Source organism: Saccopteryx leptura, chromosome 2 (assembly GCF_036850995.1).
Source record: "Saccopteryx leptura isolate mSacLep1 chromosome 2, mSacLep1_pri_phased_curated, whole genome shotgun sequence".
Lineage (NCBI taxonomy): Eukaryota > Metazoa > Chordata > Mammalia > Chiroptera > Emballonuridae > Saccopteryx > Saccopteryx leptura.
The window spans coordinates 81,175,577-81,191,871 of NC_089504.1; the positions used below are offsets into that span (position 1 = coordinate 81,175,577).

Below are 16,295 nucleotides of genomic sequence, written 5' to 3' on the forward strand. Positions count from 1 at the left end.
ATCATAGGTCTAACAACATAGGACACATCAGCAACAGTGTAACATTTTTTAAAAGATATTTTTGATTTGCAGTTGGTAATCTGTAGTTGTAGAGTTATTAGAATCTGGATACAGAGTCTACAGATATGGAGGGACAACTAATAAGTTTATAATTTTTCATGTTGAATATAGGGGGTCCTCAGGTTATGACAGTCACGACATATGACATTTTGAGTTTATGATGCTCACTCCCATAAAAACTTTAAAAAATTGAGACCTGTTTCAGCTTACACCATTAGCCTCATACTTACAGACCATGTGGGTGAACTAGTTTGGCTGCGCATGGCGGAAGAATACGCAGTATTTTTCTGTGGCTCAGTTGTGTCTTTATGTTCTAGATTATGATTTTATAACTGTGTTAGGATAGGATAGGTAAGTGACTTAGGCTTGGGTGTGTTTTGACTTACACCAAAATTCAGGTTACATCACTGTAGTGGGAACGGAACTGTGTCGTAACCCAAAGACCCCTGTATATTCTTCCTGGATACAGTTATTAAAGCCATGGCTCTGGGAACTTCTTAACAACTCTTTTTGTTCTATTTTTTTAGGATTTTCCTGTTGAACTGGTCATAATTGGAATAGCTTTACTACTTCTACAGACTCCAGCAAGTCAACAGAAACCACTGTTAAGTCTAGGTAAATAAATATGCACTCATTAGAATAAAGAATAATATAACATGAGTGTTGGCAGGATCATTTGAGCTATAGTATATATATCCTGTTATGCTATAAACTCTTGTATACTTTGAGTTTCTGTTCTGGAACTTTCATAATCATTATCAAATAGAACCTTCTTTTTCTTTTTTTTTGTGACAGAGACAGAGAGAGACAGAGAGAGGGACAGATAGGGACAGACAGACAAGAAGGGAGAGAGATGAGAAGCATCAATTCTTCATTGCGGCACTTTAGTTTTTCATTGATTGCTTTCTCATACGTGCCTTAACTGGGAGGCTACAGCAGACCAAGTGACCTCTTGCTCAAGCCAGCGACCTTGGACTCAAGCTGGTGAGCCTTGCTCAGATGAGCTCGCGCTCAAGCTGGTGACCTAGAGGTTTTGGACCTGGGTCCTCCACACTCCAGTCCGATGCTCTATCCACTGGTTAGGCGAACCTTCTTTTTCCTGTCCAATAAGGTGTTACCTTGTGCGAGATTCAGTATACCATAACTTACTATTTTGGCCATTTGTTAGGACCTTATACTCTAAATCATATAACAATGACAATGGCAGCTATTCAATAGTACAACAAATTCAGAATCAATAGCATAAAATCCTTAAAACAAAATAAATGTTTTGCATTTGTATTTGATTTTAAGGCTATATACCCTTACTATTCAAAACTCTTGTCACATTGGACAAGATTTAAGTTATGGTTACTGTAGCTAGAATAAAAGAAACATAACATTCTTCTGACTTTTCATTATGATTTAAAGAAAAGTGGGGAATAAGATTAAAGGGAGGCAAAAATGTTTTATTTAAGAATAATGTAAAGACCCAAGGTGCTAGGTCTGGCCTATTGGCAAATAAGTCACACCTTTTTATTTATTTTTATTTTTGTTATTCATTTTTAGACAGAGAGAGAGATAAAGAAGAGAGAGAGAGAGGGAGAACGAGGTGGGGAGAAGCAGGAAGCATCAACTCTCATATGTGCCTTGACTAGGCAAGCCTGGAGTTTCAAACTGGCAACCAAGTGTTTCCAGGTCAACGCTTTATCCACTGTGCCACCACAGGTCAGGCAGGGCACACCTTTAAATGCAGCTCTTACATTAATGTTGCTTGACTTTATTTGGTCCAGTGTAATCCATGTGGTAATGGAGGTTCTGTCTAAATTATGTTGTATAAGTGCCATGATACATTGATACATTTCCACCCTCAAAGTTTATTATTATTATTTTATTTTTTATTTACTGATTTTAGAGAGAGTGGAAGGAAAGGTGAGAGAGAGAAAGAGAGAGAGAGAGAGAGAGAGAGAGAGAAAGATTGTGTAAAGGGGGAAAGAGAGAAACATCAATTTGTTGTTTCACTTATTTATGCCTGCACTAGTTGACTCTTGTATGTGCGCTGGCCAAAAATCGAACCCACAACCTTGGCATATGGGGACGATATTCAAACCAACTGAGCTACCCTGCCAGGGCCTCACCCTTATTTAAAAATGTGCTTGAGGTAAATAGCAATTGTGTAGTTTATTATTCTGGGCATTTAACTCATGATATTGAGGGTGAATTGCTCTTGTATTTACATTGTATTTGGGAAATGGATTAGAACGTGGAGGAGGACCCTTGGCTCTTTGTCTTTGATGTCTACCCTGCTTTTGCCTATTGGCCTTATGCTCATTTGTGCCCTTCTCCCTAGTCCTTTTCTGAATTACTTTTGCCTTTTTTTTCTTATAACAGTGCACCCCTCATATGTATAATTTGCTAGTGCTCCTACTTCAGACGGCCATAGATTTTTTTTTAAAACAGCTTTATTGAGATATAATTTATTTACCATAAATTTTATTATATTTAAGTGTAGAATTAAGTACCTTTTTATTAAATTTACAGAATTATGTACCAAAACCACAATATAGTTTTAGAACATTTCCCTTACTACTTTTTTCCTGCAATTAAAAGAAAAAAAATTTTATTGATTGATTTTACTGAGAGAGGCCAGGTGGTGGTGGTTGGAGGGGATAAGAAGTATCCACTCACAGTTGCTTCACTTTAGTTGTTCATTGCTTGCTTGCCTATGTGTCTTCTCATGGTAAGGGCAGGATTTCAAACTGGCACCTCAGTGTTCCAGGCCAACACTTGATCCATTTATTGCACCACCGCAGGTCAGGCCCCTGCAAAGTTTTTGTGCCCACTTACAGTTAATTCTTATTCCCACCCTTAGCTCCAGAAAAACACTAATGTGCTTTTTGTCTATATAAATTTGCCTTTTGTGGCTATTTTATATAAATAGGTTTTGTTTTTTGTCAAAAAGAAATTCCAGAGCTGTAGAGAAATTGCGTTTTAAATTCTGAAGCTGCACTGTTTTATTGCTGTTCATGTATAATAGGATACTGTAGGTTCAAACACTGCAAAACTTTATTTGTTGGATAGCAGACTGTTTTGTAAACCACTGTGAAGTTATCTTAGTTAGATTGTATAAATCATATTGAACACTACTGAGCCAGCACATCTTGTTGAAAATTAAGGAAGAACTGTTATTTTCTATATTGAGGATGAGTGTTCAAAGAAATAAACAACCAAGAATATATCAATTATTTCAAATATGAAAAATGCATAGCATAAATATGATATTATGCTTCTTAATTATTAACCCAGCCTTGATTGTAAATAACAATTATAAAAGTGTCTGGGAGATTTATAATATGAGTATATACATATTTGTATTATGTGCATTTCCTGCTTTGTTAAAGATAACAAATTTTCATGATATCTAAATTATGAATTAAGACTAATATTTAGGGGAAAAAATAAATTAATAGTGTTAGAGAAACAGGTATTTGTACTTCCTACTATAGTCAGCTTTGACTTCCAGGTGATTTAATCATAAAATACTGACAACTCACATGATTTAAAGCTTGTAGATTTTTCTGTTTTTGGTATAGTGCAGATATCAGTTCATTGCTTCAATCATCTAGCTCAGAAGTCTAGGAATAAAATCATTCAGTAAATTAATGTTCATTCACTAACCATGGGAAAAGTACATTTATGCCTTAATTCATTGTTATTAGTCTAGTGGAGACTCTAATGAAACTAAGTCATTTGTTGTACATTTAAATCATTTATTGTACATTTGTACATATGGGTCTGGTGTAGGTTGAGTTTACATGTTACAAAAGGAATCATTTGCAAAAGTGGGTTTGACTGCTTTGCTGGTTATGGACTTTGAGACTTTCCTGATCGGCTTCTTAGTGATTAAACTGGAAAGATAGCCCTGCTTCGCCTTGTTTACTTACTAATCTCTTCACACAGTTCTCAGCTGGGTTTGTAAGGGAAGGGCAGACGTTGGGCTTGCTCTCCCCTGATTAGGAACTCTGTGGTCTCTTGGCCCTGTTTGTTGATGTAAGTAGAAGGATCTGACCGAACAAGGACAAAAGTTAAATTGTATTTTAAAGAAATTTCTATTGACCCCAAAAAGAATTGATTTGTACTTTATGATATATGATATGTATTTTTTCTAAGACTTTCATCAGGTTTCCAGTTATACACAGAAACAACTTGTTTTAGATATTATTTAATATTTATGTTCCTTTTATTTCTAAAAAGATGAGATTTATCATCTTAGTTATATGTCTGACCCAGCTGCAATCAGGTAAGAATACTTCTTGCACATCACCCTTAAACAAAATAGCATTTTATTTAACCGTGGTATTAATTTTAAACACATGAATTATTGTTTTGATGAATAGCTTTGAAGCTCCTGTCTTTTGCTGAGGGTCAGAAAGTTCCAAAGTCATCCTTGCTGCTAGTAATGCCAGTTCTTCAGATATTATCTTCTACTGCCTTGGACAACTGCATATCCATGGATGAAGACAGTCCCTCGAGGCAGCAGTTGGCTCTAAAACTTTTGGAAATGGTACAGCAGGAGTGTTACAGAGATGAGCACCAAAAGGTAATGAAGTTCATCCTTGTTTCTCTGAAATAAAGGTAAAGTGGTAATGTGAGATTTATGTCTCTGCAGTATCCTCTCCACCTGATGAAGCATGTATTTGGGTTTAAACCCTATCTTTGTGAGCTTTACCATATTGTCAGGCATTTGTGTAGATGTTAGCATATTTTTCTGGACAGTGAAAGGGGAGTGTAGTCCTGTTGTAGAATAAGTTTTGGAAATGCCGTATAATCTTTTTTCCTCTTTGAGTTTCCAGTGTACATCAGTAGTTAAAGGTACCAAAGAATACTGCAGAAAAGGAACTAGTTCTATTTAACCTAGTGCTTCTCCCACTTATTTGAGCATGGACTCCTTTTTTTCTTGTCATACTGTTCAATAAATGAAGCATATTGCTGGACCTGGGACAGTCCACCATTGGAAATCTCCTCAAATGCCTGGAAGTCCTGGGATCTGTAAGAACTAAGACTTCATTTTTGAGTATGGGCACCTTAGGCCACATTCCCTGGCATGCGGGGTGTCGGCGTCTCCTGTGTGTGCCTCTGCTCTGCTGCCTTGAGTTGGAAGACCTGGCAGGCCTGTCACATCCCATTCTTCTTTCTGCCTACTAGGCATTCCTGTTCTGCCTTGTCAGTCCCACTGTTTCTGTTACTCTTTATATTATTACATTGTGAATGTGTGGGTATTGCTAGCTTCTAGACCTATATTGGTCAGACTTTTTCTCTTTTGCTATTTCATTTTTGCCTTCATGAAACATTACTTCCCAACTACTACTTTTATGAGGATTGAATGAGGATACAGTAAGATAAAACTGGTGAAGCATCTTAAGTCTCTAGGGACAGAGGAATTACTGTACATAAATGCAGGCTAGTGCCATAGTTGTTTCATTTGCAAAAACCAGATACCTCTAATCATGTATTGTTAAATGTTCTAGCAACAAAAGTGCAGGCATTGGTTATTCATTGTTTGAGCATACAGCAGAAACTAGCCTGTAGACAGACGGAATGTATCCTATAGCTTCCAAAATCCTGATTGTTTGGTGAAAACTTTAAAACTTGAAATATTTCACTGATTTGCATTAAGAGAAGGAAGATCTTGTGTCCACCATAATAGGAATGCCAAATATGGACAAACATTTCTAGGAACTTTTTACCTTCCCTCTCCACGTCTCCATGCAGAACAATAGTTGGATTCTGAATGGTGTTGGGAGCAGGACAGGATATACTATTTTTAAGAATTCTGTTCCTTACTAGATCTGATAAATGAATTCAGCAATGTGGCAGGATATTCAGAAATCAGTGGCATTTTTATACACCAATAATAAACTGTCTGAAAAAGAAATTAAGGAAACAATCCCCTTCACTATGCAACAAAAAAAAATAAAGTACCTAGAAGTAAATTGAACCAAGGAGGTAAAGGACTTGTATATGGAAAATTTTAAAACATTGATAAAAGAAATCAAGGAAGATACAAACAAGTGGAAGCATATACCGTGTTCATGGATAGGAATAATGAACACCATTAAAATGTCTATATTACTCAAAGTAATCTATAAATTCAGTGCAATTCCTATTAAAATACCAATGACATACTTCAAAGATATAGAACAAATATTCCAAAACTTTACATGGAACCAAAAAAGAACACGAATAGCCTCAGCAATCTTGAGAATAAAGAATAAAGTGGGAGGTATCACACTTCCTGATATCAAGTTATACAATAAGGCCACTGTAATCAAAACAGCTTGGTACTGGCATACGAACTGACATACAGATCAGTGGAACAGAACAGAGAACCCAGAAATTAGTCCACAGCTTTATGGTCAATTTATATTTGACAAAGGAGGTAAGAGCATACAATGGAGTAAAGACAGTCTCTTTAACAAATGGTGTTGGGAAAATTGGACAGGTACCTGCAAAAAAATGAAACTAGACCACCAACTTACACCATTTACAAAATTAAACTCAAAAAGGATAAAAAGACTTAAAGGTAGGTCATGAAACCATTAACATCTTGGAAGAAAACATCTGTTCCTTTAAATCATGAGTGATATTTACTGAGGATTACCCTAATTCTAATACTTCAGTGTTCAGCTTACTATTTGCTCAGGTGTGTGAATCTTATCAGCACTAATAGTGAGGCTTTCTCTTCAGTAGCTGGGCTAGTTGGAGAAGGTGGGAATACTTTAAGGTTGTAAATACTACCTGAAGATGGTGTGCTGCTTTGAGGCTGTGAGTACATATATAATCACGCTTTTTAAGAATCTAAGCCACAGTTTATTTTTGGCTTTTCTTTTGTGCTTATCCTGGATTCTGTATTCTAGACATACCTGTAAATTTAAAACGTCCCAAACCCTCCAAGTTTTTTTCCAGCGTCTTAGCTTTTTTTGTCTAGTCTTAGCCTAACCAGTGGTCAGCAAACTCATTAGTCAACAGAGCCAAATATCAACAGTACAGTGATTGAAATTTCTTTTGAGAGCCAAATTTTTTTTTTTTGTATTTTTTTTTGAACCTGGAAACGAGGAGAGACAGTCAGACAGACTCCAGCATGCGCCCGACCAGGATCCACCCGGCATGCCCACCAGGGGCGACGCTCTGCCCACCAGGGGGCGATGCTCTGCCCCTCCGGGGTGTCGCTCTGCTGCAACCAGAGCCACTCTAGTGCCTGGGGCAGAGGCCAAGGAGCCATCCCCAGCGCCCGGGCCATCTTTGCTCCAATGGAGCCTTGGCTGTGGGAGGGGAAGAGAGAGACAGAGAGGAAGGAGGGGGGGTGGAGAAGCAAATGGGCGCTTCTCCTATGTGCCCTGGCCGGGAATCGAACCCAGGTCCCTCGCACGCCAGGCCAACGCTCTACCACTGAGCCAACCTGCCAGGGCCGAGAGCCAAATTTTTTAAACTTAAACTATATAGGTAGGTACATTCCTTATTGAGGTAGTGCCTGCACGTGGTATTTTGTGGAAGAGCCACACTCAAGGGGCCAAAGAGCCGCATGTGGCTTGCGAGTCGCAGTTTGCCAACCACTGGCCTAACCTATTTGTTCTTTAAGACCCAGCTAAATGTTCTCAGCTTTCCTGAGTGAGAATTAATTACTCTTCCTTGCATCCCTAGTTCTGTACTCAATAATGTTGTCTTAATTTTGGGGATTACATATGTGTACCACCACCTATGCTATGATCTCACTGAGGAAAGAATCTTGGCACTTTTTATGCTTTATGTTTATTTTCTAAACATGTTAATATTTAAATTGCAACAATTGTTAATATTTTATAATTTTTTCTTCCTTAAGTGTTTCTGCTTTGTCTTTTTCAGGCTGATCATAGAGAAAATTAAAAAATATTTTAGCCAGTGTTAAATATTTATCTATTTTGTACATACTTAAATAGATTACATCCTAGCTTATATCTGACCCATTGTTTACCAATTATAGATAGTCATTCAGTAGACTTCTTTTTGATGAGGAATGTGTGCATCTGGTAAGATCATTTTACCATCTTGACTTTTTACCTTTTTTTTTTTTTTTTACAGAGACAGAGAGAGAGTCAGAGAGAGGGATAGAAAGGGACAGACAGGAATGGAGAGATGAGAAGCATCAATTATTAGTTTTTTGTTCTGCATTGCGACACCTTAGTTGTTCATTGATTGCTTTCTCATATGTGCCTTGACCGCAGGTCTTCAGTAGACCGAGTAACCCCTTGCTTGAGTCAGTGACCCTGGGTCCAAGCTGGGGAGCTTTTTTGCTCAAACCAGATGAGCCTGCACTCAAGCTGGTGACCTCGGGGTCTCGAACCTGGGTCCTCAGCATCCCAGTCCAACACTCTATCCACTGCGCCACTGCCTGGTCAGGCCCATCTTGATTTTTTTAAAGAAAGATGTGGGTCAAATAAGTTTGCAAATATGATGTATATGTTTGCTCACTTATAGTTTGCATTGGGTGTGGGAGACAGGCTGCAAGCAGGCAAGGTCCTTATAGCCTAAGGCTTAGTTTTAAGATGAAGCCTTTCCCATCCTTTTAATACTAAGATCTTCTCAACACTAAGCTTTCCCCCATACCCTTGACAGTTGCATGATAGGAGGTGGTGCACTCTTATGAGGAATCCCATTTATGCCTCAGATAAGTGGCTTTGTATCAGAGACTTCCTTATTTGTATATTGGTTTAAAGGCTTTAATTTTCTACACTATAAAATGAGGCAGACCAGGAGAGGAAAATGGTGACAGAGTAGGCGGATGTTACAACTCCCACCTCCCAGAACTAAAGTAGATTACATCTTAACTTAGGAACAATCATCTTGAAAAACCAACTTTGGACTAAACTATGAGGAATCTATAACCAAGCATCACCAAAGGAACCACACTCAACTGGTAGGAAAGGCGGAGACGTGGAAAGGACTGCCCCACTCCTAGGAGTGAGCAGTGGCCTGGAGAGTCTCTCACAGGGCTGGGGGGTTCCAGAGAGTTGTGGACCCCCAGCCCTAGAACTGGAGCCCCAGCCTGGAGCCCCAGAGACTAGAGCAGGTATATGGACAGTATTTAGCTGAAAGAAGAGCCAGGTTACTGTTTGTGAGAGACAGATAGAACTTTCAGATCCAGGCTCTATCCTAAAGGGTCCACACAAAAAACTTCATTCACAACCACTTACCTGGCACTCCAGGAGCGGGGAACGCCAAGAAGACTGGAGTTGCGAGAGGAGAGTGTAGTCTTAGGAGCACAGGGAGAGACTGTGGGGGACAGGCACCCTGACCCCAGTATTGGGTCACACCCCAAATCTAAAGTGCCCATTCTTCATGGGAGAACCAAGCCAGCAAAGGGAAGCAATTACCCACCCACCAGAGGTTCTCCTGCTCCAGTCAGTGTAGAGAGACACAAGCAGGGGATGAATCAGGGACACAGGATTTAAGTGCTGAGATCTGGACTACACGGCCTCCCCAACCTGCTGAGTACCCTACAAAGGGCGGGAGAACCCAGCTGCGGCTGTGACTGCACATTTGACCTGCAAGGTGGTTGGGGAAGGGCCAGACAAGGCAGCCTGCATGTGGTGGTGGCAGCAGGTGGAGCCTGAGGGGCCAGCCTCGTGCCAGTGAGGGCAGAACCCAGCATGGCAAGGAGTCCCTTGCACCAGCGTGAGGCAGACCCTAGAGAGGTCAGTCATCTTTTGTGCCATGGGTGGCGGAGCCCAGTGAGAGGTGCTGCGGGCCCATGGGGGCTGAATCCAGGTGGCCCATGTGGTGATGGTGAAGGGCAGAGCCCAGAGAGGTGTCCTGTGTGCCCACGGGGGGGCCAAGCTTGGAAAGGCAGCCCATGCACCCGTGAAGGGTAGAGCCCTGCGACCTGTGCTGCGAAGGAGAGGGGAGGCATCTAACACAACTGTGGAGCAGCCTGAGCTGGTTGAAAACTTCCCCAAGTTGATGCAGGAAAAAGCCACACAAGTGCATGAAGCAGAGAATCCCATTAAAGTGGAAAGCAAATAAGAAGCTTCCCAGTTAAAAAAAAACAAACTCAAGGAATTCATTACAACCAAATTAATGCTGCAAGAAATGTTAAGGGGCCTGTTGTAAACAGAACAAAGGGGGGGAAATCTAGTAAAAGAGGAATGTAGATTTAAAGAATAAAGTGGCAATAAACAACTAATATCAATAACTTAAATGTAAATGGATTAAATGCTCCAATCAAAAGACAGGGTAGCTGCATGGATAATAAAACAGGACCCGTACTTATGCTGTCTACAGGAGACTCCCACCTGAAAACAAATGATGCACATAGACTGAAAGTAAAGGGATGGAAAAAAATACTTCATGCAAATGGAAATGAAAGAAAAGCTGGGCTAGCAATACTTATATCTGACAAAATAGACTTTAAACAAAGGCTATATAGTAAGGGATAAAGAAGGTCACTACATAAAGATGAAAGGAAGAATCCAACAGGATGATATAACCATTATAAATATCTATGCATCTAATATAGGAGAACCTAAATATATAAAGCAGATTTGGATGGACATAAAGAGTGAGATCAACAGCAATACTATAATAGTAGGAGATTTCAATACCCCACTAACAACAGTAGATAGATCCTCGAGAAAGATAATTAACAAAGAAACAGCAGACTTAAAGGATACACTAGATCAACTGGATTTAATAGATATCTTCAGAACCTTTCATCCTAAAGCAGCAAAATTTACATTCTTTTCAAGTGCTTATGGTACATTCTCTAGGATAGACCACATATTAGGATACAAACTGTGTCTTAATAAATTTAAGAAGATTGAAATCATATCAAGCATCTTCTCAGATCACAATTGCATGAAACCTGAAATCAAGTACAGTAAAAAAACTGAAAAACACTCAAAGACCTGGAAACTAAACAGCATGTTATTAAATAATGAATGGGTCAACAATGAGATCAAGGAAGAAATAAAAAATGTTTTTGAAACAAATGAAAATGAGCATAGAACAACTCAAAATCTGTGGGACACAGCAAAAGCAGTCCTGAGAGGGAAGTTCATGGCATTACAGGCATACCTTAAGAAGCTAGAAAAAGCTCAAATAGGCCTGACCTGTGGTGGCGCAGTAGATAAAGCGTTGTCCTGGAAATGCTGAGGTTGCCGGTTCAAAACCCTGGGCTTGCCTGGTCAAGGCACATATGGGAATTAATGCTTCCAGCTCCTCCCCCCCTTCTCTCTCTCTGTCTCTCCTGTCTCTCTCTCTCTCTCTCTGTCTCTCCCTCTCCTCTCTAAAAAAATGAATAAAAAAAGAAAACTCAAATAAATAATTTAACCCTGCATCTAAAAGAACTAGAAAAAGAACAGCAAGTAAATTCTAGAGGAAGTAGAAGGAAGGAAATAAAGATCAGAGCAGAAATAAATGACATAGAGGCTAAAGAAACAATACAGAGGATCAATAAAACCAAGAGCTGGTTCTTTGGATAGTTAAACAAGATTGATGAACCTTTAACCAGACTCACCAAGAAAAAGAGAGAGGACTCTAATAAATAAAATTAGAAATGAGTGGAGAAGTAACATCTGACACAGCAGAAATACAAAGGATTGTAAGAAAATACTATGAAGAACTGTACACCAAAAAAATTAGACAACCTAGATGAAATGGATGAAATCCTTGAAACATATAATCTTTCAAATATCAATTTGGAAGAATCAGAAAACCTAAACAGACCGATTACAACAGATGAGATCAAAACGGTTATCAAAAAAATCCCAACAAACAAAAAGACCTGGGCCAGATGGCTTCACAGGTGAATTCTACCAAATATTCAAAGAAGAATTAAGTCCTATCCTTCTTAAGCTATTTCAAAAAATTTCAGAGGAGGGATAACTTCCAAGGTCCTTTTATGAGGCGAGCATAATTCTGATTCCAAAACCAGGCAAAGACAATACAAATAAAAACTATAGGCCAATATCCTTGATGAAAATAGATGCTAAAATTCTCAACAAATTATTAGCAAACTGGATCTAGCAATACATGAAAAAAATCATATATCATAATCAAGTGGGATTTATTCTTGGGAGGCAAGGCTGTACAATATTCACAAATCAATCAATGTGATTCATCACATAAAAAGAAGGACTGGTACAAATCACATGATAATATCAATGGATGCAGGAAAAGCACTTGATAAAATATAGCACCCATTTATGATAAAAATTCTCAGCAAAGTGGGAATACAGGAAACATACCTCAACATTATAAAGGCCATCTATGACAAACCCATAGCCAACATCATATGCAATGGGCAAAAATTAAAAGCAATCCCCTAACATCAGGAATACTGCAGGGGTGCCCCTTTCACTACTCTTATTCAACATAGTTCTGGAAGTCCTAGCCACAGCAATCAGACAAGAAGAAGAAATAATAGGTATCCAAATTGGAAAAGAAGAAGTAAAACTGTCTTTATTTGCTGGTGGTATGATATTGTACATAGAAAACTCTATAGTCTCAGTCAAGAAACTACTGGACTTGATAAATGAATTCAGCAAGGTGACAGAATCTAAAATTAATACTCAGAAATCAGAGACATTTTTATAAACCTACAATGAACTGTCTGAAAGAGAAATTAAGAAAACAATCCCTTTCATTATGCAACAAAAAAATTAAAGTACCTAGGAGGAATTTTAACCAAGGAGATTAAAGACTTGTACTCATTAAATTATAAAACATTGATAAAAGAAATCAATGAACATACAAACAAGTGGAAGCATACGCCTTGTTCGTGGATAGGAAGAATAAACATCATTAAAATATCTATATTACCCAAAGCAATTTATAAATTCAATGCAATTCCTATTAAAATACCAATGACATACTTCAAGATATAGAACACATATTCCAAAACTTTATATGGAACCAAAAAAGAACAAGAATAGCCTCCGCAATCTTTAAAAAGAATAATAATTGGTATCACACTTCCTGATATCAAGTTATACCAGTGGTCCCCAACACCCGGGCCACGGACCAGTACTGGTCCATGGGCTATTTGGTACTGTTCCCAGAGAACGAATAAATAACTTACATTATTTTCATTTTATTTATATTTAAATCTGAATGATGTTTTATTTTTTAAAAAATGACCAGATTCCCTCTGTTACATCCATCTTAGACTCACTCTTAACGCTTGTGTCGGTCACGTGATACATTTATCCATCCAACCCTAAAGACTGATCCATAAAAATATTTTCTGACATTAAACCAGTCTGTGGCCCAAAAAAGTTTGGGACCACTGAGTTATACTACAAGGACATTGTACCCAAAACTGTTTGGTACTGACATAAGAACAGGCATATAGATCAATGGAACAGAACAGAGAACCCAGAAATAAACCCACACCTGTATGGACAATTGATATTTGATAAAGGAGGTAAGAGCATATAATGGAGTAAAGACAGTCTCTTTAACAAATGGTGTTGGGAATACTGGACAGCTACCTGCAAAAAAATGAAACTAGACCACCAACTTATACCATTTACAAAAATAAACTTAAAATGGATAATACACTTAAATGTAAGTCTTGAAACTATAAATATCTTAGAAGAAAACATAGGCAGTAAGCTCTCCGACATCTCTCGCAGCAATATATTTGCTGATTTATCTCCATGGGTAATTGAAATAAAGGTCTGGTTGAACCAATGGGACTATATCAAAATAAAAAGCTTTTGTACAGCTAAAGACAATATAAAAAGAATAAAAAGGCAAACCACACAATGGGAGAACATATTCGCCAATATGTCTGATAAGGGGTTAATAACCAAAATTTATAAAGAACGTGTAAAACTCAACACCAGGAAGATAAACTATCCAATCAAAACATGGGCAAAAGAACTGAATAGATACTTCTCCAAAGAGGACATACAGATGGCCAATAGGCATATGAAAAAATGTTCAACATCAGTAATCATTGGAGAAATGCAAATTAAAACTACAATGAGATACCACCTCACACCAGTCAGAATGGTGTTCATTAACAAATAACACATGATTGGTGCTGGCGAGGATATGGAGAAAAGGGAACCCTCCTGCACTGCTGGTGGGAATGCAGACTGGTGCAGCCACTGTGGAAAACAGTATGGAGATTCCTCAAAAAAATAAAAATAGAACTGCCTTTTGACTCAGCCACCCCACTCTTAGGAATATATCCCCAAAACACCATATCACTGATTCAAAAGAAATGCACCCTCATGTTTATGGCAGCATTGTTTACAATAGCCAAGATCTGGAAACAGCCCAAGTGTCTGTCAGTGGACAAGTGGATTAAAATGTGATGGTACATATATTACAACGGAATACTATACGGTCACGAAAAAGAAGGAAATCTTTATCTTTTGCGACAACATGGATGGTCCTGGAAACTATTATGTTAAGTGAAATAAGCCAGGCTGAGAAAGAAAAATATCATATGACCTCACTCATTTGAGGAATCCACTGAACAATGTGAATTGAGGATTGGAATAGAGGCTGAGGCGGGATCAAAGGGACCAGAGGGAATGCGGACAGAGGGTAAGTGGACGAGAGAATGGGATCAGAAAAGGGAAAGAGATTGGTGAAACTATATGTATATAACACAGTGTTATAGAAAACAGAAAAGCAAATCCTTAATGGAAGAGGTCAGGGCATTGGAGGTAGGGGGGCAAGGTGAATGTTGAGGGCAACATGGGCATCAGGGGGATTTATTCGATGGGAATCTTGAATCTATATAAACAATCAATTTAAAAAAATGAAGCAGACCAGTAGCTCTTGCTTGCTAGGTTCTTGGAATTAGCATTGTAGAGGAGCAGGCAAGATGGGGGAGTGCTGAAGGAGTTTGTGCAGAGGTTATGCAGAGGAGAAGATAGGCAACAGGGGTGAGTAAGGCTAGTGGAGCTTTTGATTCTAGTAATACTTGGATGAAAAAGTGGCTTTCGGAGCCCTGAATGGAAAGAGAAGTGTTTTCCTACTGTGTGTATTTCTCGCCTGCAGCATGCGAGCTAGGATTAAAGGTAATGGCCCATCAGTTCTTGGGTTCGTGTTTCATTACAGTCTGTCCAAATCAAATGCGAACCTGCATGGGCCAGGTGGCTGTGAAGGTGGCCATGACTACTGGCTTTACAAAAGACCATTGTATAAAGACCTTTTGTTGTTTTTACTTTTAATAGTTCATTTTAGATTGGTGACTCTGACTTGAGTGTTTGATTTAGAACCAGAGCAGTTTTTCAGAAGCCCAGTTCTCATGAAGGAAAGCAAGGGTAAATGTTCTGTGCCCTGCAATTCAGTATTACTTCCCTGTTTCTGAAGTGTTGATAACCATGAAATAAAGCACATTTTCACTTTTTTCAACTATTTTTTTTTTCCTAACCCCTCTCTCCTTCTTCACCCCCTCCCTCCTCCCCCAACCTCCTGCCCCTGTTGCCATCACATTCTTGTTCATGTCTCTGAGTCTCATTTTTATGTCCCTTCTATGTATGGATTCATCTTAGTCTTTTTTTTTTTTTTTTTCTGATTTACTTATTTCACTCCGTATAATGTTGTTAAGGTCCATCCATGTTATTGTAAATGATCCGATGTCATCATTTCTTATGGCTGAGTAGTATTCCATAGTATATATGTACCAAAGCTTTTTAATCCACTCGTCCTCTGACGGACACTTGGGCTGTTTCCAGATCTTCGCTATTGTGAACAATGCTGCCACAAACATGCGGGTGCATTTCTCCTTTTCGAGCCGTTCTATGGTGTCCTTGGGGTATATTCCTAAAAGTGGGATAGCTGGGTCAAAAGGCAGTTCGATTTTCAGATTTTTGAGGAATCTCCATACTGTTTTCCACAGTGGCTGCACCAGTCTGCATTCCCACCAGCAGTGCAGGAGGGTTCCCTTTTCTCCACATCCTCGCCAGCACTTATTGGGTGTTGTTTTGTTGATAAGTGCCATTCTGACTGGTGTGAGGTGATATCTCATTGTGGTTTTAATTTGCATTTCTCTAATGATTAGTGATGTTGAGCATTTTTTGATATGCCTATTGGCCATCTGTATGTCCTCTTTGGAGAAGTGTCTATTCATCTCTTTTGCCCATTTTTGGATTGGGTTGTTTGTCTTCCTGGTGTTGAGTTTTACAAGTTCTTTATAAATTTTGGTTATTAACCCCTTATCAGACGTATTGTCAAATATGTTCTCCCATTGTGTAGTT

The 16,295-nt window shown here is 38.7% G+C and overlaps 1 protein-coding gene across 3 annotated transcripts in view; it reads left to right on the forward strand.

Moving 5' to 3' along the window:
- The window catches only part of FOCAD (focadhesin), a 342,443-nt gene that overhangs the window by 121,783 nt on the left and 204,365 nt on the right, over nt 1-16,295 (forward strand). For all 3 annotated transcript variants that reach the window (XM_066368255.1, XM_066368257.1, XM_066368256.1), the window contains exons 9-10: nt 588-675; nt 4,437-4,639. In XM_066368255.1, coding sequence (XP_066224352.1) covers nt 588-675; nt 4,437-4,639 — 291 coding nt within the window. The remainder of the gene's footprint in view (nt 1-587; nt 676-4,436; nt 4,640-16,295) is intronic.